Source organism: Colletotrichum karsti (genome assembly GCF_011947395.1).
Source record: "Colletotrichum karsti strain CkLH20 chromosome Unknown Scaffold7, whole genome shotgun sequence".
NCBI lineage: Eukaryota > Fungi > Ascomycota > Sordariomycetes > Glomerellales > Glomerellaceae > Colletotrichum > Colletotrichum karsti.
This window is the reverse complement of record NW_024065907.1, coordinates 76,730-100,118: the sequence shown is the minus strand read 5'-3', so window position 1 is coordinate 100,118 and position 23,389 is coordinate 76,730. Positions and strand designations below refer to the sequence as shown.

Sequence of the window (23,389 nt, the reverse complement as noted above, 5' to 3'; positions counted from 1 at the left end):
AGCTCAGAGATGTGCCGATGCCAGAGTGCAGTACTATGAATCACGAGGAGCTTAAGATATAAGGACTCCAGGACTGTGAAGCTGTTAAGGGTTGTAGCTGTGGGTTCCTTTGCGCCAGTTTTGTTGCTGGGATATTGAAAGGACTGTTGAAGAAAGAGCTGTCAGGGAGGGAGTCTAGCCCAACAAGTTTCAATAATGAACATGGTACATGAACACTATGATAATATGTTCTCATCTGTACCAATTACTTGAATATGAGGCCTTCGACTGTGACGCCGCGTTTCCAGACCATGGAGGCTATAGTGTGAGAATGGATAGGCTGTATGATAGACTGGCGGAAGAAATGCAGCTCAGGTGGTTGTCAAAGCCATGGCCATAAACATTTGAAACTTATGGCCTGTGACTGACCCAACATTTATTCGATAATCATTCCGATCATTAGGGTTGAACTCTCAATCTTTAGCTTGCAACTGTGGAAGCAATTTGAATGTTCAACATGTGATAAAGACACCTGAACACTGAGTTCACAATTTAGACTGATTTAAGCAGGAATTATTCTATTCCTTTCATGGTATCCGGCCGTGACTAGTCTATATCGTAAGGAACGTAATCATCTCCGTCCAAGGAGATCCACCGTCATAAATATCGTTATAATACAAAGGTATCCAGCCTTAAGAAATATCCTTCCACCCAGCAAACTCCGAGTCATTAAGGAATGATAGAAAGAAGAAGAATATGAACCTAAACCCCCATAAAAACCGGATCCCTTATTTGCTCCGACTCAATGTTTTTTCAATACCCCATTCCCCGTTTCAATGTGTCCATGAAAGGGGAAAGAAGGAGTGATGGATAAGGTGTACAAGGAAGATGTTGATGATAGGTAGTAAGAAGCTTCTTACATCAGACCGACAACAGCGACGGCAGCACCGAGGCAGACACCGGCGACCTTGACACTGCGGTCGACACCAGCAGCGGCGTTGGTGGTGGTGCCGGTCTCCTGGGCGGCGAAGGCGCCGGCGAAGGTCGTGCGGAGCGTGCTGCTGCCGGAGACGGCCTGGGCGACGGTCTGGGGGCCGACGGTGGTGATGACACGACCGTCCTGGGAGATGGTCCTGGTGACGATGTCGGTCTCGGTCTTGTAAGCCCAGCCGGGACCCATACCTAGAAGAGTAGGATTAGCGAGTGAAGAGAGAGATGAGAGGAGAGGAAATGTCTTACCACCCCAGGCACCGCCGGGACCCCAGAAGCCGTCGACGGGGCATCCGGTCATGGTGACGGCGTCGTCGGTCTTGGTGGCCCACCAGCCGCCGCTGTAGGTGAAGGTGCTCTTGGTCGCACAGTCGGTGAAGGCCTTGCAGGCGGAGGAGGAGACGGAGGACCACTTGGAGAGGGCGGCGGTCTCGGTGGCGCAGGCGGAGCTGACGCAGGACTTCAGCGCAGGGGCGTCGGAGCAGAAGGCGGCGGGGGTAGGGGTGGCAGTGGCCCAGTGGGATGAGAAGCAAGAAGCCTGTTGGTGTTCATGTCAGTTTTGTTGTGTCCAGGTAGAGTTCGGCCCAAGTTGGGACAGAAGAGAATAGACGGGGATGGGATGGGAGAAGGACGTACAGCGCACTTCGCGGGACCGTGGCCGAAGCCTCCGAAGCCACCGGGGAAACCTCCACCGAAACCACCCCAGCCGGTCATGTTGCGATCGGGACCGAAGTTGTTACCGTTGCCATAGCCGGGGGCGAGGGCGAGAGCACCCTGGGCGAGAGCGGAAGCGACGACGGCGGCCTTCATCTTGTCTGTTGAGGTGATTTGTTGTTGTGATTAGAGAAGGTAAGCTTTGCAGCAATGAGTGTCTCTGACTCTCTTGTTGTGTATACTGTTTGTTGTTTGTTGTTTTTAGTCTGAAGAATGAAATCCGAAGCGAGATGTTGCGACGAAAGGATGCGATGATGATCTGAACTGAAAACAATAACGGACGAAGATCGAACAAGTCCTTTATATCAATTCCCATCCGACGACAAGAAGAGGCTATGCGCCAGTCTAACGCCCCCCTTCCTCACCGTGTAGCTCTGTTTGCTTTCGGTCCCGAGAAGCCGTACGGCCAAAAAAGCAATGACATCGTCATTGGTCCTCTGTCCGCCCCCTCGGTTCACGGACACCGCGTATGCGAGCTCTTTGGACTTCCGCAGAATCCTACCACGCGGCCGGTTCCTCTTCCACCACTTACTTGCTCCACTTGCTCACCATCAACGGCATTCCTTCCAAGCAGGTCGTACCTCTCTCTCTCTCACTATCGCCCTGCCATCCACTAGACGGCAAGGTGTAGGGCCACCGCGCGGCCCTGCATGGCAGCTTGGCGCTCACGACCGAGCGCGGTGTGACAGGAGAAACAGAACGATGGTTGCCCAACAGAAAATTGGTGCTTGTGGTATGGTAAGCAAGCCAATGCGGGTAGTTGGAAGAAAAAAATTCCATGTTTACTCGTTGGGTTGCTGCGTCGTGGTACACACGCTTGACGGTCGTCGTCCCGGGATGGGCATTGGGGAACGTCCGCTAGTGTCGGTGAAGAGCCGTCTTAGTCGAGGGTCGAACCGGCCAACCACCATTGCAGGCGCCGTTGGCTCGGTCCTCCGGAGAGGCGGCTAACTGGGGCCTTGTGCTTCTGTTTCCATCTTTTCTTTCTTTCTGGCGCGTATCCTGTACGCATTAGCTCTAGAATCCTCGCTCAGTGTTCTGCGAGAAGGGAACTTGACGTAATTGTGCCGATTCGTCCGAATGAGAGTGCTCTTTGCGTCTGCTGCGCAAGACTGCCGTTGGAGCCGTTGTCCGTACTCAACGACAGTGAGCCACCAAGGGAGGAGCCATTGCAGAGGTGAGCCATCAATCGTTGTCGAGGCGCCGAGAAGTCGACCAACGATACATGGCCTGACCGAAGACTGTGTTTCAGAATATGTGCTTATGCTGCTGCTCGATTCGGGCTGATCATGGTCACCTCCACTACCAAGCCCCAGCCGCCTGTCAAGTTGGCAGCATATCGAAGACTAGTCGCCGTCGCGCCGAGAGACGAGGCTGGCGTGGTGGTCATCTCGGCTGACACTAAGGCAGGAACTCTTACACCTGTCTCGCGCCAGCCTCAACGGATGACGCGGAAGATCGACTCACGTCGGCAAGCCGGCGATAACTCACCGATCTAATGGGAATAAGACCAATTTTCTACGTGTGTTAATCGTCTCTAGTACAACATGATATCGGATGTCGGCCGTCTGCAACGCCGTTTCCCATCCCGTGTATTAATCCCGACCCAAGAAAAAGTCCCTGCTTTGTATGCAGCAGGCATGTCATCCCAATCCTGTCCTTCTGCAAACTCCAACGCAAAAAGAAAACAGCCCGATATTTCATCTCAAACATGCCGTTGCTGCAGTGCAGGGTGCAGCTGTCCAAACTCATACAAGAAGCCCGTCCGCCTTCAACACTGCCTTCATCATTGTAGTTCCATGACGTCTGCCTCATCATCATCAACGGAATCTGCCGACGCCAGGTTCAGCGAAGGCTCTTCCGTGAAAACCATTGATACTGCGGATACGGCGTATACTGCGAGTACTGCATGTACTGCGCCTGATTCCGCGCCTGATACGCCGCTTGATACTGCGCCCTTTGCCACATTGACTGGTTCTACAGCATTGTGCCAAAGGTATCTTCATTGCTGTTGTTGAATGGAATCGGCTTGCGAGGACTTCCATCATCTCCGGTCTTGCGGTGTCGGAACGTGAATCCGACGAAGAGACTCTTGCCCATTTCGTCATCACGGTCTGCCATGCTCTCAAGCGCCTGCTGCTTGTCGTGCACTTCCTTGTACTTGGCCATATCGGCCTCGTTGCTGAAGTCATCGAAGTAGCCCGCGTCGGTCTCCGAATCGAGTTCGGGAACGAACGGAGCCTTGGTGGTGCGAAGGGTGTCCCAGTCCACCTCTGCGAAGTATTGGTGAGAATAGATCTCCTTGATAGTAGAGAATCGTTTGGACCGGGAGTTGATGCAACTAAAGGACAGGATTAGAGCCTTTCAGAAAAAACAGCGGGGTTAAATCACTTACGTTGTGATGAAGTTCCATGTGCGGTTGCTGAGGAAGTAGTTAGGATCCTCCCAGACGGGCCGCTTCAGGACCTCTCTCCAGTGCTTCAAGTTTCGCCAGGTCTCATCAGGGGTAGATCCAGCAAAGGGCGGGAATCCGGTCAAGGCCTCGAAAAGCATACATCCCAAACTCCAGTAATCCACAGTGTAGTCATATTCGTCTCCTCGGAGCACTTCTGGCGCCATGTAGTCAGGCGAGCCCACAATGGACTTGGCGTAGTTTGTATCCTTGGCGCGCATCGTCTGGTAACCCTCTCGTCGCTCGGCAACTGTTCGTTGATCCATTGGCTTTCCGAATGGGACCGACGTCTCGGAAGCTTTCTCCAGGCGGATTCGCATGGATTCGATCTTCGCCGGTGCGAGGAAACCTGCCGCCAAGCCGAAGTCGGTGAGCTTGACGTGGCCTGTGGAATCGACAAGGAAGTTCTCTGGCTTCAGATCTCTGTGAATGTAGCCGAGCTGATGGAGGGCGTCGACAGAGCAGAACATCTCTGCGATGTAGAATCGGGCATGACGGTTGCTCAGAACTCCAGTGTTGTTGAGCAGAGTGCGGAAATCACCACCCGGAACGTATTCCATAGCGAGGTAGATGCTCTTGTCGTCTTGGAAGGAGTACAGCAGCCGGACCAGCCACTCACTCTTGGCCGTGGTGAGAATGTCGCGCTCTGTCAACACGTGGCGCACCTCGTCCAACTTGAAGAGCAACTTCTTGCTCATGACTTTCAAGGCGCAAACCTCGCGTGTGTCCTTCTTCTGAGCCAGGAAAACTTGACCATAGCCACCTTGGCCAACTTGTGTCAGAATCTGGAAATCACCGTGGCGAAGTCGGACACGTCTCTTTCTCAAGTTGGCGCGCTCTCGACCTGCGTACTTTGACCACATCTGCTTGTATGTCGCTTCATCGGTTTCAGGCGGGGGCGGGATCTCGGACTGGAAAGACACAAGGCGATTTTGTCTGGAGCCAACGTAGGTCAGCAGGTCGAAGTAGTAGTCGAGGAAGTCTGGAGCATGTTAGCTTGAATCGACGATAGACCGGGAATTAGCATACATAGCTGGGTAACATTGACCAGGCGGCGGACGTTGGGACGCTGCAGGATCTCCAATTCCTCTGGAGTAAGCGCCCTTTGGGTGTTGAACTTGTTTCTGGGAGTGATTGGCTTCTCCTTGGGTTGGTACAGCTCGCCGCGGGAGATGGCCGCATGGCTTTGTTGATAAGGTGACTCGCCCACTCCCTTGCGCGACACAGGAGGGGTGTTTTCCTGGCCGTGAGACTTCTTCAAGGGGCTGCCAGTGGAAGCGACACCCCTGTGTAGGACGCTGTCTTCGACATTCGGGCTCGACTCGGTCAGATTGCCCTTTCCTGGGGATTGCGGTGTGTTGATGACACTCAGCGGGCGCTCGAGTCTAGGTCTCTCGAGGAGAGGAGTGTTCAACTTGAGGGCGCTGTCGAATGCGTCGGGCAATTCGTGGGCGCCTGGAGGGGCCGTCCGTTTGCTGGGGCTGCCCTGAGGCGTGCTTGCGGGGTTGATGAAGCTGTTTCTCGTAGGCGTCTCGGGCCTCGACGGACTGCCTCCAGGGAGAAAGCTGGACATGAAGCCCGACATTGTTGCGGTGTTGTTGATGCTCGAAAAAGCAATCGAGGGAGGGCGGCGAAAGGGGAATAAATGAGACGATCAGCCGATTAGGAGGGGCCGACGGAGAGGAAGTGGGAGGATCGATACCGCCGCAAGGTACGGATAAAGTTCAGGACTCGCGATACGGATAGCAGATGCTAACAGCAGCAACAAGCGAGGCGTGTGTTGTTATCTTCTCCGCCGTGGGGTTGAATTTGGGACGGGAGTCCAGGGTGATTGATGGAGTCAGGCCCAAGATCTGCCCAAGAGAGCCCGTCACTGCACAGTCGATCGCTGGGTGGACACCGATTTAATTTAGGGGGGAAGCGGGAACAAAGCAACAGTGTTATTGGGCTGCTGCGGGGTCCAAAGTCAACAATGTCGCAGGGGCAACAATCGACCCCTTGTTGATTGGACGCGTCACGTGAGCTGATAAGATTAGATAAGAAGCTCCATTATCGCGATTGAAGCAAGCTTTCTGGATCGCGACCTCACATCGACCGCGACACTCATCTTTACGTCTTTAACACCCACCCACACAACACTGACGATGCCGAAAGAACGCAACTACAATCCAGTACAGGCCCAGCGTAAAGCTGACAAGGCCAAAGCGATCAAAAAAGGTAACCCAACTTCCAAGACTCGGCACGGGTGGTTTTTCGACGTCGCTAACATTTGACTCTAGGCAAGGCATCCATCCAGTCTCAACGTAACGAAAAGCTCGCTCGCCGCAACCCCGAACGAATCCAAAAACAGATCGACGACCTCAAAGCGATAACAACAGGAGGTGGAAAGCTTTCCCGACATGAAGAGCAAGTCCTCGAAGGACTCGAGAAGGAATTACGAGCCGTGAAGAAGGCGCGCGAAGCCCTTGGCGACAATGCCCCAACATTCAGCCGCGGATTCCATCGCGATGGCGATTCCTCAGGAGGCGTCTTAGGGAAACGCAGACGAAATGACGATGAGTTGACCAGCGACGAAGACGTACCCGATGACGTAAAGCGCATCCCTATGCCGCGAGATACACCGCCGCCCGTCCCGAAGGAAGTTCTCGACAAGTGGTACTCAAAGCGACGTGCTCGCCGGCAGGCTGAACAGGCTGAGAAAGAAAAGGCGGAGGGCAAGGCGGAAGGCAACGAGAAGAAGCCCGCGACCCCAGCACCAGAGCCGAAGACGGTTTACGAAGCGAAACCAGTTGTTCGCAACTTGCAGAAGGAGGCAGTGTCTGCTTTTGTGCCTACCGCGGTCCGAATGAAGATGGACAAGGGTAAGGGCCAGGGAGGCCTGATGGAGCCCGAGGAAGCAGACAGACTCGAGCGAGAAGGTTACTTGAAACCAGCAACTGCTTCCGAGGACACGGAACCTAGTGGGCCTAAGAAGGTTATGGTGGAGGAGGTGGAAGACGATGACGATATCAACATGGGTTGATTACGGCTTTTGAAACCCAGTATGATTGTCACACCAGGTCCGTGAGAGGAGAAGATTGCTATTGGAAGCACACACGCCAGCACGACAGCCGATACCAATACATCGACTTATATCAAATACCCATCACGAACTCCGACACGGGGCTTTGCAGATAAGACTCAGCCAGGCTACGGAGCAACTTGATTTTGGGCAGAGTTCACTTTCGAAGATGGACATTTGATACAGGAGAATACTGAGATTCGATGGAGGCTGCGGGTACTTTTGCGTCAAAGTTCGATTTCCGATTGTGGACTTGGTCGTAGCCATATTGACACCTCATGCAGGCCCGTCGATCCTTGCGCTGTTTAATAGGGCGTGGAGAAGCCAAGCGAAATATTATACCCCGGCGGAAAGACTGTCGAAAAACCAATTACATCTTTGTTCATTTTTCAGTCGCCAGTGCCACACATCCTGGAAGAGCGCACGCCATACATCAAGTTCAATTACAAACAGACAGTCATCCAACTTTAGCATGTGAGCTCCTCAGAAGCGAAACTGTTCTATCTATCTACAGATTGCAGCAAACATGTCGTGTGGACGAAGATTCGACGACGAATGGGCAGCCGATGAACCCCTTCGCGCCAGGTCAAAAGACTGCTGTGACCAAATATGGCACGCAACAGGACCCGCATTCTCGTAGGTGCATTGCGGAGCGTAAACCGAATTGGAGGACATTGTGATGCGATGCTGTTCGCCGAGTGAAGTAACCTTTCTGGTGGTTGGTTCCCATCCCGATGGAGACGTCCGAACCCGTCATGACATGGCTGCTGGTCATCGACAAGCATCATGGCATCCGACCAATCACATGCAGCGCGCGGCACCAGCTCCGCCTCGAAGCTTACACAAAATGACTGGTTAGGAGTCGGTTCCGGCGGCAGCCTCTTCGCCATTGGTCAACGAATGTATTCACTCGCCAGGCCCAAGAACCCCATCACTCAGAATTGACGTCAATCCTTGTTGGCAACAGAGTCTCCCGTCAGGAAACGTTCAGATGTACACTGCATCTTCGATGTCCGGACCTGCTCCGGTTCCCAGACAGGCTTTGGAGGGAATAGGCGCTGGCATTTGCCTGCCAGAAGTTCGTGCTGGTTGTATCTCGCCCCCTAGGCGTGGTGCAGGACGGGAGCGGATGCGTATGAACAGTTTGGAATCGCGCCTAAAGCAAGCAATATTTGTGCAGTAACCTCTTGTATGACTTCATTGCCCTGTCACTGTGGAACCGACATCCACTGCCTGTTGATACCTATCTTGCAGCTAGCCTCTGGAGTTGACCGGCCGGACTGAGAGATTGGCAAACGCAGACTGAGCGCATATGTCATTAATGTGCCATATGTGACATATCGCTGACCATCTTCTGCGGCACAAAGACTTAATCCAATTCTCTGACATCTACCTAGTTCTCCGCTGCCAACGGCGAGAGCCGATCGTCCCTGCCACCGGTTCAACGCAGCCGCGTGTACTTGCATCCAAGCGACATCTTACACAACGAGTTCCATCACCACAAAGAAGGCAATGACCAAGATCCTCATCCAAAACGTCCGCGTCTTCGACAGCGACGCGCTCCGCGACCCGGCCAACGTCGTCATCACCCGCTCCGCCGGCAACATCGAGGCCCTTCCTACCGCCGCCGCCGACGACGACGACCCGGAAGAAAAGTCCGACGTCCTCGTCGACGGCCACGGCTGCACCCTCATCCCGGGCCTCATCGACGTCTACGCGAACATCAAAGGCGCCAACGCCGCCCTCGCCACCTTCGCCTCCCACGGCGTCACCACCGTCATCGACCTCAGCAGCAACACCCAGCAGTGCCAGGCCCTCCGCGTCTACGCCGCCGGCCGCACCAGGCTCCCCACCGTCCTCACCAGCGGCACCGAGGCCACCCCGGCCCGCGACCACCAGCCCCAGGTCTACGACAACCCGGACGGCATCGTCATCCGCACCGCGGCCGACGCCGTGGCCTTCGCGGCCGCCAAGGCCAGCGGGCCGGACCGCGCCGACTTCGTTAAAGTCATCGTCGACCGGGACTCCCCCAACGACGCCCTCCTCAAGACCATGGTCGACGCCGCGCACGCGCACGGCAAGCTCGTCATCGCGCGCACGACCGGCAAGGCGTCTTACGTTCGCGGTATGCGCGCGGGTTTCGACATCTTCGCCCACGCGCCGCTCGACGAACCCCTGGACGCCGACCTGGCTCGTGAGATGGCTGCCCAGGGCAAGGTCTTCGTCCCAACGCTGAGCACGATGAAAAGGCGGACGCCGACGAGCACCCATATGTCCTCATTCTCGGGCGAAAGCGTCCCCCGGGCAAGCTTCCCGACCACGGAGGGCCTACCCGCCTCCTCCTTCGCAACCCGCGGCCGCGACGCGACCACGGACGAGACCGAACCCGACGCCGGCTCGCGGCACCGCAGCAACCCGGGCGCGACCTCGGGCTCCGACTACCGCAACGCGGCGGACAGCGTGCGCACGCTCTACGAGGCCGGCGTGACCGTCTGCGCCGGCACGACCGCGAACCTGGTGCCGGGGACACAGGTGCCCTTCGGCGAGAGCCTGCACGAGGAGCTGCGGCTGCTCGTGGACGCGGGCCTGTCGAGGCTCGACGCGCTGCGGGCCGCGACGTGCGTCGCCGCGAAGGCGTTCCGGCTCGGCGACCGCGGCATCGTGAGGGGCGGGCTGAGGGCCGATTTGCTGCTCATCGAGGGGAACCCGCTGGAGGACATATCGGCGACGAGGAATATCAGACGGGTCTGGATTCAGGGGGAGGATGTTGAGCCGGCGAACTTGGCGGTTTGAGATGGCATCACGTAAGGGGAGCGGGTGTTGGAAGATGTGTCACTTTGAGTCGGGCTAAGGTGTAAGGATCGCACGTTGTTCGTTCAAGGTGCGGGGGGTCCGGCATGGATATCCGGTTTGCATTTTTGATAGGAGCCAAAATGAACATTGATACTCATGCCGTGTCTACCCAGGTGAGCTGGTTGATCGCAAGAGTACTTTTTTCCGTGTACTACTCCTTGTACAGGAGCCTCGATGTACCGCTCTACCGCAGAATATGAAAAACACGCCCCAACTCCGCCAATAGATCCCACCCGCCTTCCCTCATCCAAGATCCCCAAACCTCAAATTCCTGGTCGGACATCACAAATATTCCCCCTGAAAGCAACGTCACACCGGTCCCCCAGCACGCCGCCACGAACAGAACCATCAAACACCCGCGCGCCCCTCACGACGAACCCTGGCGCGACATCGACAACCTCGGGCGACCTCGACGACGCTCTCCCGTACGCCGGAACCCGCACTCCCATCGCCCTCGCCGTCTCCTCGATCTCGCCCAGCAGCTGCGCCGCGCGGGCCGAGAGGCCGCCGGCGCTCATCTCGCAGAGCAGCCAGCACGCCCTGGCGACGATGTCGTGCGCGGACTCGAGACGCGACAGGAGGACGCGGGCGGCGAAGGCGCAGTGCTCGGCGGCCCAGTACTCGTGGCGGAGGGTGTGCAGGCTGCGGTGGAGCCAGAGGGTGTTGACGAGGGAGCTGGCGTGGAGGTGGAGGAGGGCGTCGGCGTTGCGGCCGTCGAAGTCGGTGCCGGTGAAGGCCGAGAGGAGCTTGAGGCATACGAAGTCGTACGTTGATCTGGCACTGGGGGTTAGCCGGACGGTAAGTCCTTTAATCATGGGCACATGGGGCTTCAACGTACTGAAGGAGTAAAACAGAAGGCAGAACGCTGTCTCCCGTGGTGAAGCTTTCCGGGAGGGAAAGTTTCCAGCAGAGGAGTTTGTTATATAGCTCCGTGCGACGCCCGCCGTCTAGGAATACGCGCTGAGACGCGCCGCGGACGAAGCTAGAGACGAACTGCTCGATGATTTCGCAGAGGGAGCACTCGGCGATGAAGAGCTGGAGCTTGCATGCTTCCTGGGCGGCTACGGGATCTTTGACCGCATCGGAGGTGGTGGTGGAGGCCGGAGATCCAGGGACGGGTTCGTCTTGAGTCTCGAAGGTCTTCATGATGAGAGGTTTTGAGACTAGCATTTTTGGTGAAAACGTAAGTGACATTTTTCTGAAGAAACAATTCAAGTTAGTCATAGGGTGGCAATAAAGAAAGGGGGAGCAGTATATGAGTTTCTTACGCAAAAAAGCAGTAGAACCCCCACGAGATCTGCGAGATGGCCTGCCGGAGCCTGGAGTCGCGTGATGTCTGCTGTTCCAGGGAATCGAACAAGGCCGACCATAACTGCCTCATCAAGTCGGCCAGTCTTGCGGCCCTGGCCTGCGAGATCTGCGACCCCTCATTACGGGCGTAGACCCAGAGGATGGCGGCGCTCTGGATGAGCGTCAGGGAGCCCAAGTCCCTTTCCGCCTCGATCAAGTCGAACGCGTGCTCTGCGAACTTTTGGGAGAGACTCAGGGCCTCGCCCGCCGAAGCGGAGTAGTCCCTGGTCGAGTGTAGCTAGAACGTGGGCACGGAGAGTCAACACGGGCGGGAATGACAAAACGAGCGAGCACGGGGGTTTTCTACTGACAGATGACACGGCGAGGATGGCGTTGATCAAGAGCGGCGAGCAGAAGCGGTGCTTCTCGCCCGGCCCCGGTACGCCGGTGCTCAGCTCGGCGGCGAGCAGCTCTCGGTCTACGAGGAGGGAGAGGGTGCCGTCCCAGGCCCAGAAGAGATCGAGTAGCCGGGTCAGCAGCTTGTCGTCGTGCGAGACGGTCGTCCAGCGGGACAGGGGCAGGGTGATGCCCGGGTCGGCATTCTCAGCTGGGTGGAATCTCGTGGATGTGTTGTAACTACCACGAGGAAATGTTAGGCGAGTGTGGATTGGTAAAACAATCGTCTCCAGAAGGAGACTGCAGTGACTAAGAGCTTACCTGCCAGCTGGACGTTGACCACGTGGTCTCTGGGCGTTTCCTCCTTGAAAAGCCTGAGACAACTCTACTTTATAAAGGGGCCTTGTGAGTGTGAGATTCCCCAAAAAGGTTTACCGAAAGACGGACTCACGCGCATGGTCGTCGCCCTGAGGAAATAAGAGACTCGCGTCTGCTATTGCTTGAATAGCATCGTCGAGATGTCCGGGCTGCCTCAGCTGCTGCAGGATCTCATAAGAAAAGCCGTCCTGGCTCGCCCTGAGTAGCTGGAGCACCCTGTGGCTGTTCTCGTGCGCCTTGGAGACGTCGCTGAGCTTCTGCTTCTGGGCCTCCCTCTGGGACAGGCCCTCCGGAACCGGGTAGACGCATGGGATCTTGGAGTAGGAGCACGAGTAGCAGCTCGGTCTGACGCCGTCGCACTATTTTTGCGATTTGTCCCGGTTAGTCTGTGTCTCATTTTCTTTTCTTGGAACTTTCTTGGAAACACTCTGGCTGGCGGGTTGCTAGAAGCCCAGTGATCTTATGAGGTTGGCTGACCTTGACTTTCCGTTTCCGACATCCTGGGAGCATTTTAGTTAAATACTCAACGATCAAGTGTGAGGTCCGTACCATTACACGCGGCGGAGACCTGTGGTCTCTTTCTCTTTGGAAGCGGGGCTGGGTCGGAGGGCGGGTTTGGACGGTTCGAGGTGTGCGGTAAGAGTGGTCGCAGCTTGACCTGGTGTGCCATCGAGTATTTCTTCAATGTGAAATTCTGACTACGCTGGAGGAAGTCGAAGAGTGTTTCAAGTAGGACTGAGTGATGAGAAGGTAGGTGTCGGGCTTCTCCAGTTGACGCGCCATAAGTTACCCAAATAGGTAATGTGATGTCAGAGGAATAATCGACAGAGAGTCCCCAAGATCCCGTCGTGGTCTAATAACCAATAAGAGCGGGGCAATGACAGCCGTCAGTACGTTTGAAAAAAGGGGCAGTGAGGAGGCAAGCAAGGCGAGAAGATGAGCGATGATTCAAAGGAGAAGCCTTGAGAAAGTTTGCAGGAGCAAATGTTCGTATATGTACAAAAAGTCGAGGACCGGAGACCGTACTCGCCAAGACGATATTTCTGATGGGGAATTCGTTCACTTTGGTGTCAGATCGCACCCCCAACGCCGGCGAAGATGACGGGGGGCCACCGGTCAATGGAACACCCCGCAAAGTCGAAAAGAAAAAGCCTGGAACGTTAAGATCTGAACAGTGCCTCAGAGGGCGGTGTTACCAGAGCGTGATGGTGGTCCCGCGCGGGCTGGCTGGTTCTATGGAGCTTAGTTTCCGCAGGCGGCTCAACGGCTCCGGAAGCGAGTCCGGCGAGAAACGAGAGGAGAGGGATTGTCGACAGATGTGACGGGACATCGATGTCGAGATTAAGTCATCAGATGAGTAAGCAGCTCTGGCTCTGTTCGCTGTGCTTGCGTCCGGGAGGAACCCTGCCTGCGGCCGCGTTCAAGGGTTGGTTCGCTTCCCTCCTGGCGGTATTTTCGGTCTGCGTGGGTTGTGTCACTGTTTACACTGTTTGCCAATCATGACGATTGAGGGCCAGACCGTGTCTGATATCCTGCCGTAGGTAGGTCCTATCACGGCCTTGTGGCGTCGAGGACTGAGAAGTATCCTCACGAATAGTTAATCGGAGGGATTATTGATAACCTCATGCCATCTTCGCCGTGATCGCCCCTTGAGTGAAGCAAGAGAGAAGAGGGCGATTGTGTTAAGGAGGTCTAAATCGTCTCTAGAAACCGATAATCCCCTGCTCGCTCGAATGGCTACTCGGAAGAGGCATTTGATGTGAATGCTACGTATACTTGAACCGCGTGGAAACGGAGAGAAAAGTTTGACCAATTTGTGACATCTGATGTGGACAGGGGGGGATGTCCCGGGGCTTTGTGGGTGGCAATCCGCAGAGACGCACTGGCAAACTGGTTACCCCCCTCCCACCTTCGCCTTGGAAACAACGGCCTCTTCCTTCGAGACTGGGAAGGCAGTACAGTCCCATTTCCGCCTTCCCGCCCTCTAGTCTGGCAGAGTACAGAGTATCCTGACCTGAGAACGTCAGAAGATACCGGCGTGAGTCTCCCCGCAGCTCGGCTTTCCACAGCGTCTTGACCCTTCGAGATCGGGAATGAGGAATGAGCGGACAGGAAACGAGAACATGCTTAAGAATCTCAACATCTGCTGGCTGCTCACTCCATACTTGACCTGAACTTTGCTCTGGCTCCCCGGAAGAAGATAGCTCGTTGTGTGCAAGCAGGGCCTTGACATCTCAGATGTCTAACAGATGGTGCCGTTCGCTCGAGACGGCGAGGGGTTCTCTGGGCTGCTGGGTCGCCGAGCTTAATGAGACGTAAAACGTGAAGGAAGCTTCATGTGCGAACAACCCTACGGCCCACCAAAGCCAGCGTCTGGACTGCGTGTGGACCAACGCGTCTCGTTGACGCATGCTCTTGGGGATGTAGACAAATAAGAAAAGAAAAGGGCGGAATGTCAATTAGAGATTGCCGGGGCTCACTCTTCGGTTACGATGAATCACTAGCGTGGATGGATATGGAGATGTTTCGCTGCGTGGCCTAGTTGAGGACAACACGGTAATCGCGTTGGGGAGTGCTGGTCAGAAGTACCGTTTTTCTACGTCTCTTCTTCTCATGACATGGCGGCGTGTCACCACAACTCCATTCTGTTGCACCCCAGCCCGAAATCTGCAGTGTGGTGGATGAGCGTAAGTTTGGTGCAGACCAAGTAACATCGGCCATGGGCAGTCCGGACGATGTACACTAAGACAACCTGTGTGGCCTGCGGCTAATACCTGGTGGCGGCATACGGAGTCGACTCCGGGAGAAAGTTGTAAGCTCTGATTGGAATGAAGATGGCGGCAGGGAACTCCAGTGTCATGCGGAGAAGCCCCCAAAGTGGCACGGGTGACCGGAATTTGACTGCTAGAGGTTCACGTTAGCAGCAACTTCTGCATTTGTGTCTCGGCTGCCTCATCGCATGTTTTCAATGTGCGGCGCGGAGTGGCAGTCCGAGCCAATGGTGTAGAGGTTAGTTGGGCTTATCTGTAGGCGATGTTCGAGGTGCTTCCAACCCCCTGTTGTGATGCTGCTCCCCACCATCATGGTCGTTCCGGTTGAGGGCTTGGCTTTCTTGCCAGGACGGAAGACGGAGTCGTCTTTAGATAGTGGCGTGTTCCATGGAAAACTTGCCAGTGTGCCATGCCAGTGTGCCAGCTCGCCATCTCAACTCTCGTTAGGCTCTTCCCGTGTATGGCGCCCTAGCCCCGGGGACGTCAGCATGCGCTCGCGTTGGCCAAAGGTTGAGCTAAGGCAAGAATAGCGTGAGATGCGGGCGAGATGGCATTGCGTTGCGTGGGTGCTAAGCCTTGGTCGCCTAGGTAGGTAGGCACACACAGCTATCCGTACACTGAGATTCCCCTCGGGCGTGGGCGATCGGCAGAAGAAACAATGCGGGTTAGTGGGTGCTGCGTTTCCAAGTTTGAGTGTTGGAGAAGAAGCATCGGGTCTTGCGACGTGGGCGAGACGGCGGAGGGACACCCAGCAAATCAGCCATCATGGCAGCACGATTCGCACCCGCAGACTTGCGTGGCCTTTGGCGAAAATTTGGAAGTTCTCGTAGATGAGTATCAGTCTTGTCGTCAGGTAGCAACGTGATGGCGGTGCCTGATCTAGCCAGGGTATCGTTACATGAACGGGTAGTATTAGGGGACCAGCATATCGGGGACAGTGTGGGCCTGTCAAACCAGCAAATATCAAGATCAAGACGGGAACAGAAGACGTGTTCTCTCAAGTTGAAAGAGGGGTTGGGTGTGGTTTGAAATGAGCGGATTGCGTTCAACTTGGACGTCAACGAGTAAGCGGAAGGATGAGATGGCGAGTGTGTAGGGAGGTACCTCGGGCCGCGGCGAAGGTCAACACCAAGACTCGGAGGTGTTGAAGCTGCGAAAGCACGCAGACATTGCGAGCGGTTTGGCCGGGGCTGGACCTCGCGTCGGGGAGCGATCGGCGAGACGGAAGTTGGCCACTGGTCAGAAATCTGCGACGGTCTTAGCTCCGTCTTGACGAGCAAGGATGACGATACGGGAGCATCTGTGGGATGTGTTGGTGAGGCGAGCCAAGTATTCGTAACAGGTACAAGGAGAGGTGTGATATCGTGGGGGAGTCCCGTGAGGTATCCCAGGACGTCGCGACCGCAAAGCAGCCCGACGGCCTGTGTTGTTGAAGAACAAAAGTTGATGGATGGTGATGATGATGGTGGTGGTGAAGGTGAAGGTGAAGACATGGCAAAATTTAAGCATGAGATAAAGGCAAGTACGGATACTGTACCTCCCTCAGAATACTCCGTACCTACCCAAGAAAACCGAATCTGCTGTTGTCGATGAGATTTTGCCGGGAAGGTGTGTCCGGTGTCCGCCCTGCCGGGTTGCACTTGCCCTGTGGAGGGTGACGGGAAGGCCCAAGAGATTAGAGAACCTTGGAAACCTCACAGCTGTATCCGTACCTGAGGGAAAACACTGTGAAGGGTCCTCCGGCTAGGACCCAGGCGAAAAGGAAGGGAAGGGGCCCTTGAGGCTTGGGGGGGAAAACACTGGACGTGGAAGGGAAGAGGGGGGCGGCGGACTTGGGCTCCTTCCCGATCGATTCGTCAAAATTAGCAGCCGGAGTATCGTCCGGAGCCAATCAAATACTCCAAATGCCCCGGAGGCCATTCCGTGCGCTCAGGCATCTGCCAATGGCTGCCAATGACTTGTCCCTCTGCTTTCCTTGCAACCGTCCAGCCCGTCATTTTCCTCCTTGGCCTATCACGTCCTGTCATGAACGAACTTGTTTGTACCTTGCCTTTACCTTAAGCTGTCGACATGTCGCCCATTCCTTCTCTTCTTCTCCTCAAGGTATCTTTCTTGTTTGTTCCCGTCCGAGCTGCTTTTCTTCAAGACTTCCCGTCTCTTCTCCTTCTGCTGATCTTTCTTTCCGTTTTGTTTGTCAGGTACTCTGTACTTGATTCGTCCCGTCCCCTGCTTATTTGTTTTTCTCAGTTCTGCCGGTTTCAATAACACCGTGGCTCACCACACAACTCGAAAGCATTCCATACCTTACCTTTTCTCCGCCATCTTACCGATACCTGTCCAACCCTGTCCACTGTCCGGTTTTCACTGCAGGGCTCGGGATGTTGAATCCCTGTTGCGATGGATGCCCACCAAGCACCACCAGCTCGTCCCCCTCTGCGTGATACGGTATACCTCTCTTTTCCGCCTTGGTCCAAGAGTTGGAATTTGCTTTCTGCCAGGGCTGTCATCTCCGCAACTGGACCGAGCTCCGTCTTGCCGGCCAAACGTGCCCTTGCCCGCCCCCCCCCCCCAGTTGCATCTCCAGCTTCTTCGTCATCATATACCATCCCCGTTCTTCCGCCCCTTGCCTACCCTTATGCGTTCCTTCTTATAGACTTCCGACTCGCATCTGTCCTTGTTCGCTCGTCAATCGTTTCTGTCTGCCATCAGTACCCCTCCGCTATATCGTCCTTGTTCGCCCTGCGCTGCGATTCCGTCCCTCCCACGCCATCCACCACAAACCTGGGGCCACTTCCAGGTTCTCTCGCCTTTTCGCTTAATTCGCCCGCTGGTCCCTGAGCCAAGAGAGAACGGCCAGATTACCTAGGCTTTTGGCTTTCTTCCGCGATCCCGCTACCACCACCTTCGCGCTGGTCCCATCCTGGCCGTATCCACCTTGATCTTGTAAGTTCTCAACATCACCACTGTCACGCAAACTAAGGACACTATCCAGCCGACTGACTACCCTACTCTAGCATGGAGACAATGACGCAGTCGGGCTACCCTGACCAAGCCAACATGGCCGGCATGTCAATGCCTTTTCACCCTGCGACTTCAGATCAGAATCACCTGTCTTCCACAACCAACGATTATGTCTGTCGGGAGTGGCCTGCATGGGGCAACCAGATGGTAACGCCCTTGTATGCCCAAGACGACAGCTGCGACGCACTGGGGTCCTTGCCATGGGATGAGCGGCAAGGACATCTGGCCTTTGGGGCTGCTGAGCCAACTGCGAACGGCGTCGTCGCGAGGTGGCCATCCCAAACAACCAGTTGGCCTGTTTACCATCAACAACAGCCTCAACCGCTGCAGTCGACTGATTTTAGTCAGCAGACTCAATGGCCGGCTTCCACTACGCACCTTTCACAAGCCATGTCGTCGGATTGGCAACCTCTTCCCGAAACGCAGATGCAAAACAACGCAAACACGGCATCTTGCCGGTCAAAGGGACTTCAAACTCGACCCAGCTCCTCCTCGTCTGCCCCTGGACAGGCCCCGAAGAAGAAACGCAGAGGTTCATACGGCCAGTCTTCGCCCGCGACCTCGACCGACGATAGTGTCCATGTTATCGAGGACAGCGGCGACGATGTCGAGCCGAGAGTGCAACCAGCTGGCCGACCTCGCGCGGAGAAGGGAAAGACTACCTATCGAGCCAAAAACCGGGTAGCGGCCAAACGCTGTCGAGAAAAGACGAAACAATACGAAATCGACCTGGCCAACAAAGAGAAGAAAGTCACACAAGAACGGATGTACCTCGATGCGTGCGTGACGGCGCTCAAGAACGAAGTTCTCACCCTGAAGAACCAGATTCTCCAGCACAGCGACTGCGACTGCGACATGATCCAGGGATACATTGCAAGAGCAGCTAGCGGTGTCAGCATTTCTGGTGCCCGTGTACCATCATAGGCGCATTGATTGATGGGGGAAAAAGCAACTCGACGGCTATCTCGACGAAGTGGTGTAATACGGCGACTGAGCCATTCGAACCTTATACCAACAGCAGGCACGCATCGAGTGTGCTCAAGCGGGCGTCGAAATTCGAATCGATTCGGAAGAAGCTGCGGTACTGACGCAATTCCTGTAAAAAAGAAGCATACGAGGTTCCATGAACACGTCGTCGGGAAAACGACTCGTTGCAGCAGTTGTAAGTTTTTTTAGTTTTTTTTTCCTCTTTCCCCATGCTTTATTTTTATTTTTTTTCTTCCCTTTGACAGCCTCCCCCACCACCCCTTCCTACCGATTTCCCCGCGTCAAGCGAACGGCCCTACAATTTGCTCTATGCAATCTGATTTCGCATATGCATGACCATAAATGGATGTGGCTCATATCTGAGCAAAACTCGTGTCGGACCAAGTCTTCACTTTTTGAAGCCTTTTAACTGATCATGGCCGCATGCAGATGGAAGGAAGACTCATTTGCTTGTGCCGAACGGCCCACAGCTATGAGCAGCATCTCGATGTACATCGAATGCTTCCCGATTGTGGCGGGGCGATGACGATTATCACCGCAGCAATGAACATGATTGGCCAAAACCCTCGGACGCTTCGCCGAGCGCCACTTCCACCATGAGCAGTTTGCGCACAGCATTTCCATGTGCTTTGAGCTTTGAGCTTTGCCATGTATTCCGTCCGCTACGGTCGATATAATATTGTCACTGCTCGCCGACCGTCCTGATCTCCTAGGTCTTGCAGGTTTGCTTTTGCCGTTTCCTTGTCTCACAAACTAGAAGCCAACCAGCAGGAGCGAAAAGCATTCTGCGGGCAATCTGAGATCCCGCCCTTGACCATTCCCCAGGCGTGTGTGCCGGGTTTCAGTGGGCGAGAGCAACACGACAGACGGTCGGAAGCGTCCAATCCTAGACGCCTGACAGGAACCGACAGCTAGGGTACCGATGCGCCAGCAAACTCTCGATAGCCATTGAGACTTGTTGTACCCAGCGACACCCTTGCCCTTGGTGGTGGGTGGGCAGATGGTGCACTCACTGCTACGCCGCTCTTCCGAGCTGATGGCCTGGCCTAGCCGCGCCCAGAAGAGTCCATGGGTTTGGGGGAACTCTGCATGCTAAACTCAACATCCAATTTGCATCCATCGTTTTTTTTTATCTGAAATTTTTCTTTATTTATTTTTATTTCTTTATCCTCCGGTTGAAGGGGAAAGCGGACGATAGCTTTCTTTCCCGTCCCTCCCGTCTCCCGGGACCGGATCAATCCATCTGGGTGGACTGAGAGCCAACCCAGCCAGCCCAGCAGCAAGCAGCCTAGCGGCCTAGCTGCCCAGCTGCCCAGCTTACCTTACCTACCTTACCACCTCTCGCTGTCCATCTTACCTCCTCTCGTACTACCTTGCCTGCTGAGTCCAGAGGTCCAGCGGCTTAAGCCAGGCCAGCAGCCCCCCCGGAGCACGGAAATAGGGCCAGCATCTCGTCATTTCGTCATACCGTCGCCTCTCTCCCGTGCGAGCTCCAAGGAAATTCGATCTTGGGTCCCTGGTCAGTCAGGACGCATCACTCAACCCGAAAAATACAACAGCACACGACACGATTTTCAGCATCAGCATGGCCGGCGGGTCGGCAGAATGACGCGCACCGTCAAGACAAATCGAGACTTCTTTAGCGACGCGGCGGGCGGATCTGGATCTGGTCCAGCACCACTGGACTTGCGGTCGTGGCCCGCTCTGCCCTCTCTCGATTCGTCGTCGTCGTCCACTGGCGCCATATCAATTACTGCCAGAGCGCACATCTCGCCGTGTCAGCTACACGCCCTACCACTTCCAGTCCCAGGCGCAAACGCCTACGCCTACTCCCATCACCACCAGCCCTTGGCGATCCTGGGACACGCCCAGGCCTATCCATGGTCCAAGGCTGAAGGTCGAGGCTACCCTCACCATGAAACCACAGCGCGAGCTTCTGCCCGCAGGCCCAGCCGCAGCCAGCAGTGCCTCTTCCGAGCGAGAATCAACCCCGCAATCTGCCACCGGTGGTAGTGCTACTGGCTCTGCACCGAGACGTCGTCCCCAGACAAAGATTGCCTGCACTTCGTGTCGGAGGAGGAAATCAAAGTGCGATGGCCAGCGACCCGTCTGCTCCTTGTGTGCCGGCATGGGTCGCACCAGGTGTGAGTACGATGCAGGGCCCGACGTCACCCGCTTTGCCGCCCTCAAAACCAAGCACGAGGAGCTGCAACGTCGCCTCTCTCTTTTTGAGGAATTATTCCGCCTCCTATCGATGCGTTCCGAGGCCGAATCCATCGAAATCATAAGGCGCATGCGTACCGCCAATATCGAGACCGACCTGGACGATCTGGTCAAGTTTATCAAGAATGCCGACGTCTTGATCTCGCTCGCCTCTGCCAAATCCGAACAGGCCTCCCCCGCCCCTGGAGCATCAGACTCGGTCGTTCAGGGCCAAATGCCCATGGACGAACTGTCGTCTCTGCTCAGCATATTGTAATTTGGACATTCAGCCCAAGGGCTTCCCTCTCAGCGTTTTAGACTGACCGCGAGACATCAGAAAATCGGCGGTTTCAAAACTCGACGCAACGGCTCGGTCAGCGTTCTTGGATACAATCAGACTTCAGATAAATGCCCTCACAATGGTCGATGGCGTCCAGGAACCGTATGCAAATGCACAGCCAGATGCAATGGTAGACGGAGACACGGATGGCGTAGTCAATGGAGCGCCGGAAGCCAGACCAGGGAGCTTTCTTCAGGGGCTTCTCAACGACGATACCCCAAGGCCAAATTGACGACGTTTTTGTTCTTTTTTCAGCTTCGCTTGCAGAGGATCATATGTTCTTCCTCTATGGATATTGAAGACGCCATTTGGAAGATGGCGCGGACCGACGACAGAGGCTGGAAATCGGACGGGTGAAGCAACTTCAGGATACGCGGCGGGGTCTGCACGTCAAGAGCGACGAGGCCAGACCTACACCGAGACTTGTAACAACATGGGGTAAGGGATGACCCCCACGTCAGTTTCTCAAACGGATAAGGATTTCGTTCGACGAGTCGAGTTTCGTTATCTTTGGGTGGTGCTTCAGGCGGCAAGTACGGACATAGGTGTTGTTTTCCGTACCCGTCCTCAGCTCCCAGGTCGAGCCAATGATGCCCTCGGGAGCTCGTCCCGAAGCACCAGAGTAGTGAGCGCACGAACGAGGCGGCGGTAGCATGCATCAACACTCAGGCGTTGAGGCTATGGGAGATGACTCTTTTTACATCACGATTATATCTGGCCCCAGAAAGCGGGCGACAAAGGTTGGAGACGGGGGACGCCCGTCATGCTTCTAGGGGCGACAAGCTTACTTTAGGGAGTCGAAGCAGCGCACCAACTGCCGACGGCTCACTGAATCCAAAAGTATTTCAAAGCAAACGACGAAGACTATGACTGGTCCCTCTGCGGCGAAGTGAACGCCCAGATGGCGCCGTGACGCAGACGAGGCGGTGTGCATCGGGCTTCATACGCGCCTTCACGGAGACGATGGCAATAGATCTCGAGACTTGAAGCCGGGTCACGGGAGACCATTATTCAGGACTAGGCCAATAGCCCGTGAAGGTTGCCTGTCTGCCAGTCATCGAGGGTTACTGACCGTCGTGGCAATCTCATCTACCTTAGGCAAGGCACTGAGTAAACATGCCAGTCCTACGGGTCGCGGTATAAGCGACAAGGACTCGGGCCGTCACATTCCACGGGTAGGATGGTTTCGGCTGCCGATTCGATCAGGGGCGACTCACATATTATCAAGATGGCAATTTTTTCAACGTGCTACTACCCGCGATTTGACTCATCGCACGCCGCAATAACAAGCTTCTGTCGCGACAGCCGCAACGACAGCCATTTAGGTCTAGGCCCGGGCTGTTCGTTCGCCTATGAAAACGAGGAAATTCAACGTCGAGCAGGGAATATGCGGTTGCAGCGTTACGTGCGCGCGCGGGGTCGGGCATGGCTGGCAGGCATTGCATGCGAGTGAGTGAGGGGCACTGCGGCTAGGCACCACCCAGGATACGAACAAAAAAAAAAAAGACTGCAATCCTGGAAGAAGACGAGGAAAAAAGTACAGCTTGGGCGGAAATCCATGTCTGCGCTGGTTCGGCCGAGCATTCTGACTCGTTCGGTTCCGAATTTTGAGTGTCAAGCACGTGTGACGTGGGAGAGACGACATGGAAAATCCCGACATTGGCACGTGTGTTGTCGCCGATGATTTTTCTTCTGTTGGTGTGCTCCTCCCCGCTCCCGCCGTCGGAGACTCCGCTCCGACCGCACATTCTTCTCTCCTTTCCGATGGGGGCAGAAAGTGTGAGATGGGAATTCTGTTGAGGGAGGAGAGGGAAGATTTTGTTACTGTTCCAATTGATAGGTTGCTGCGGCTTTTGAAAAGAGGCAGGTTATAGATATTGAATCCAAACGGCCCCCCCCCCCCCCCCCCGCGGGGGGGGGCCCCGGGGGGGGGGGGGGAACCCAGGGCCGGGGGG

The 23,389-nt window shown here is 55.5% G+C and overlaps 8 protein-coding genes across 8 annotated transcripts; 4 read left to right on the top strand and 4 right to left on the bottom strand.

The window, feature by feature from the left end:
• Window positions 1–895: 895 nt before the first annotated feature.
• Window positions 896–1,779, bottom strand: CkaCkLH20_02884 (uncharacterized protein; the record flags this gene model as incomplete). Its single annotated transcript, XM_038885603.1, has 3 exons — window positions 896–1,161; window positions 1,219–1,507; window positions 1,606–1,779. 3 exons carry the CDS (start codon window positions 1,777–1,779, stop codon window positions 896–898), a joined length of 729 nt encoding a protein of 242 aa, XP_038748802.1.
• A 1,881-nt stretch (window positions 1,780–3,660) lies between these two features.
• Window positions 3,661–5,720, bottom strand: CkaCkLH20_02883 (serine threonine-protein kinase dbf20; the record flags this gene model as incomplete). Its single annotated transcript, XM_038885602.1, has 3 exons — window positions 3,661–4,024; window positions 4,079–5,117; window positions 5,165–5,720. 3 exons carry the CDS (start codon window positions 5,718–5,720, stop codon window positions 3,661–3,663), a joined length of 1,959 nt encoding a protein of 652 aa, XP_038748801.1.
• Window positions 5,721–6,279: 559 nt separating this feature from the next.
• Window positions 6,280–7,157, top strand: CkaCkLH20_02882 (WW domain binding protein 11; the record flags this gene model as incomplete). Its single annotated transcript, XM_038885601.1, has 2 exons — window positions 6,280–6,352; window positions 6,415–7,157. 2 exons carry the CDS (start codon window positions 6,280–6,282, stop codon window positions 7,155–7,157), a joined length of 816 nt encoding a protein of 271 aa, XP_038748800.1.
• Window positions 7,158–8,708: 1,551 nt separating this feature from the next.
• Window positions 8,709–9,989, top strand: CkaCkLH20_02881 (amidohydrolase; the record flags this gene model as incomplete). Its single annotated transcript, XM_038885600.1, has 1 exon — window positions 8,709–9,989. One exon carries the CDS (start codon window positions 8,709–8,711, stop codon window positions 9,987–9,989), a length of 1,281 nt encoding a protein of 426 aa, XP_038748799.1.
• A 323-nt stretch (window positions 9,990–10,312) lies between these two features.
• On the bottom strand, window positions 10,313–11,219 carry CkaCkLH20_02880 (C6 transcription factor; the record flags this gene model as incomplete). Its single annotated transcript, XM_038885599.1, has 2 exons — window positions 10,313–10,823; window positions 10,888–11,219. 2 exons carry the CDS (start codon window positions 11,217–11,219, stop codon window positions 10,313–10,315), a joined length of 843 nt encoding a protein of 280 aa, XP_038748798.1.
• Window positions 11,220–11,313: 94 nt separating this feature from the next.
• On the bottom strand, window positions 11,314–12,783 carry CkaCkLH20_02879 (nitrogen assimilation transcription factor nira; the record flags this gene model as incomplete). The annotated part of the gene is made up of 5 exons (XM_038885598.1): window positions 11,314–11,637; window positions 11,711–11,946; window positions 12,187–12,472; window positions 12,591–12,613; window positions 12,663–12,783. The coding sequence occupies 5 exons, from the start codon at window positions 12,781–12,783 to the stop codon at window positions 11,314–11,316; spliced, it is 990 nt and encodes a 329-aa protein (XP_038748797.1).
• A 5,512-nt stretch (window positions 12,784–18,295) lies between these two features.
• CkaCkLH20_02878 (bZIP transcription factor) lies at window positions 18,296–18,829 on the top strand (the record flags this gene model as incomplete). Its single annotated transcript, XM_038885597.1, has 1 exon — window positions 18,296–18,829. The coding sequence occupies one exon, from the start codon at window positions 18,296–18,298 to the stop codon at window positions 18,827–18,829; it is 534 nt and encodes a 177-aa protein (XP_038748796.1).
• Window positions 18,830–20,627: 1,798 nt separating this feature from the next.
• On the top strand, window positions 20,628–21,371 carry CkaCkLH20_02877 (uncharacterized protein; the record flags this gene model as incomplete). Its single annotated transcript, XM_038885596.1, has 1 exon — window positions 20,628–21,371. The coding sequence occupies one exon, from the start codon at window positions 20,628–20,630 to the stop codon at window positions 21,369–21,371; it is 744 nt and encodes a 247-aa protein (XP_038748795.1).
• Window positions 21,372–23,389: the final 2,018 nt, after the last annotated feature.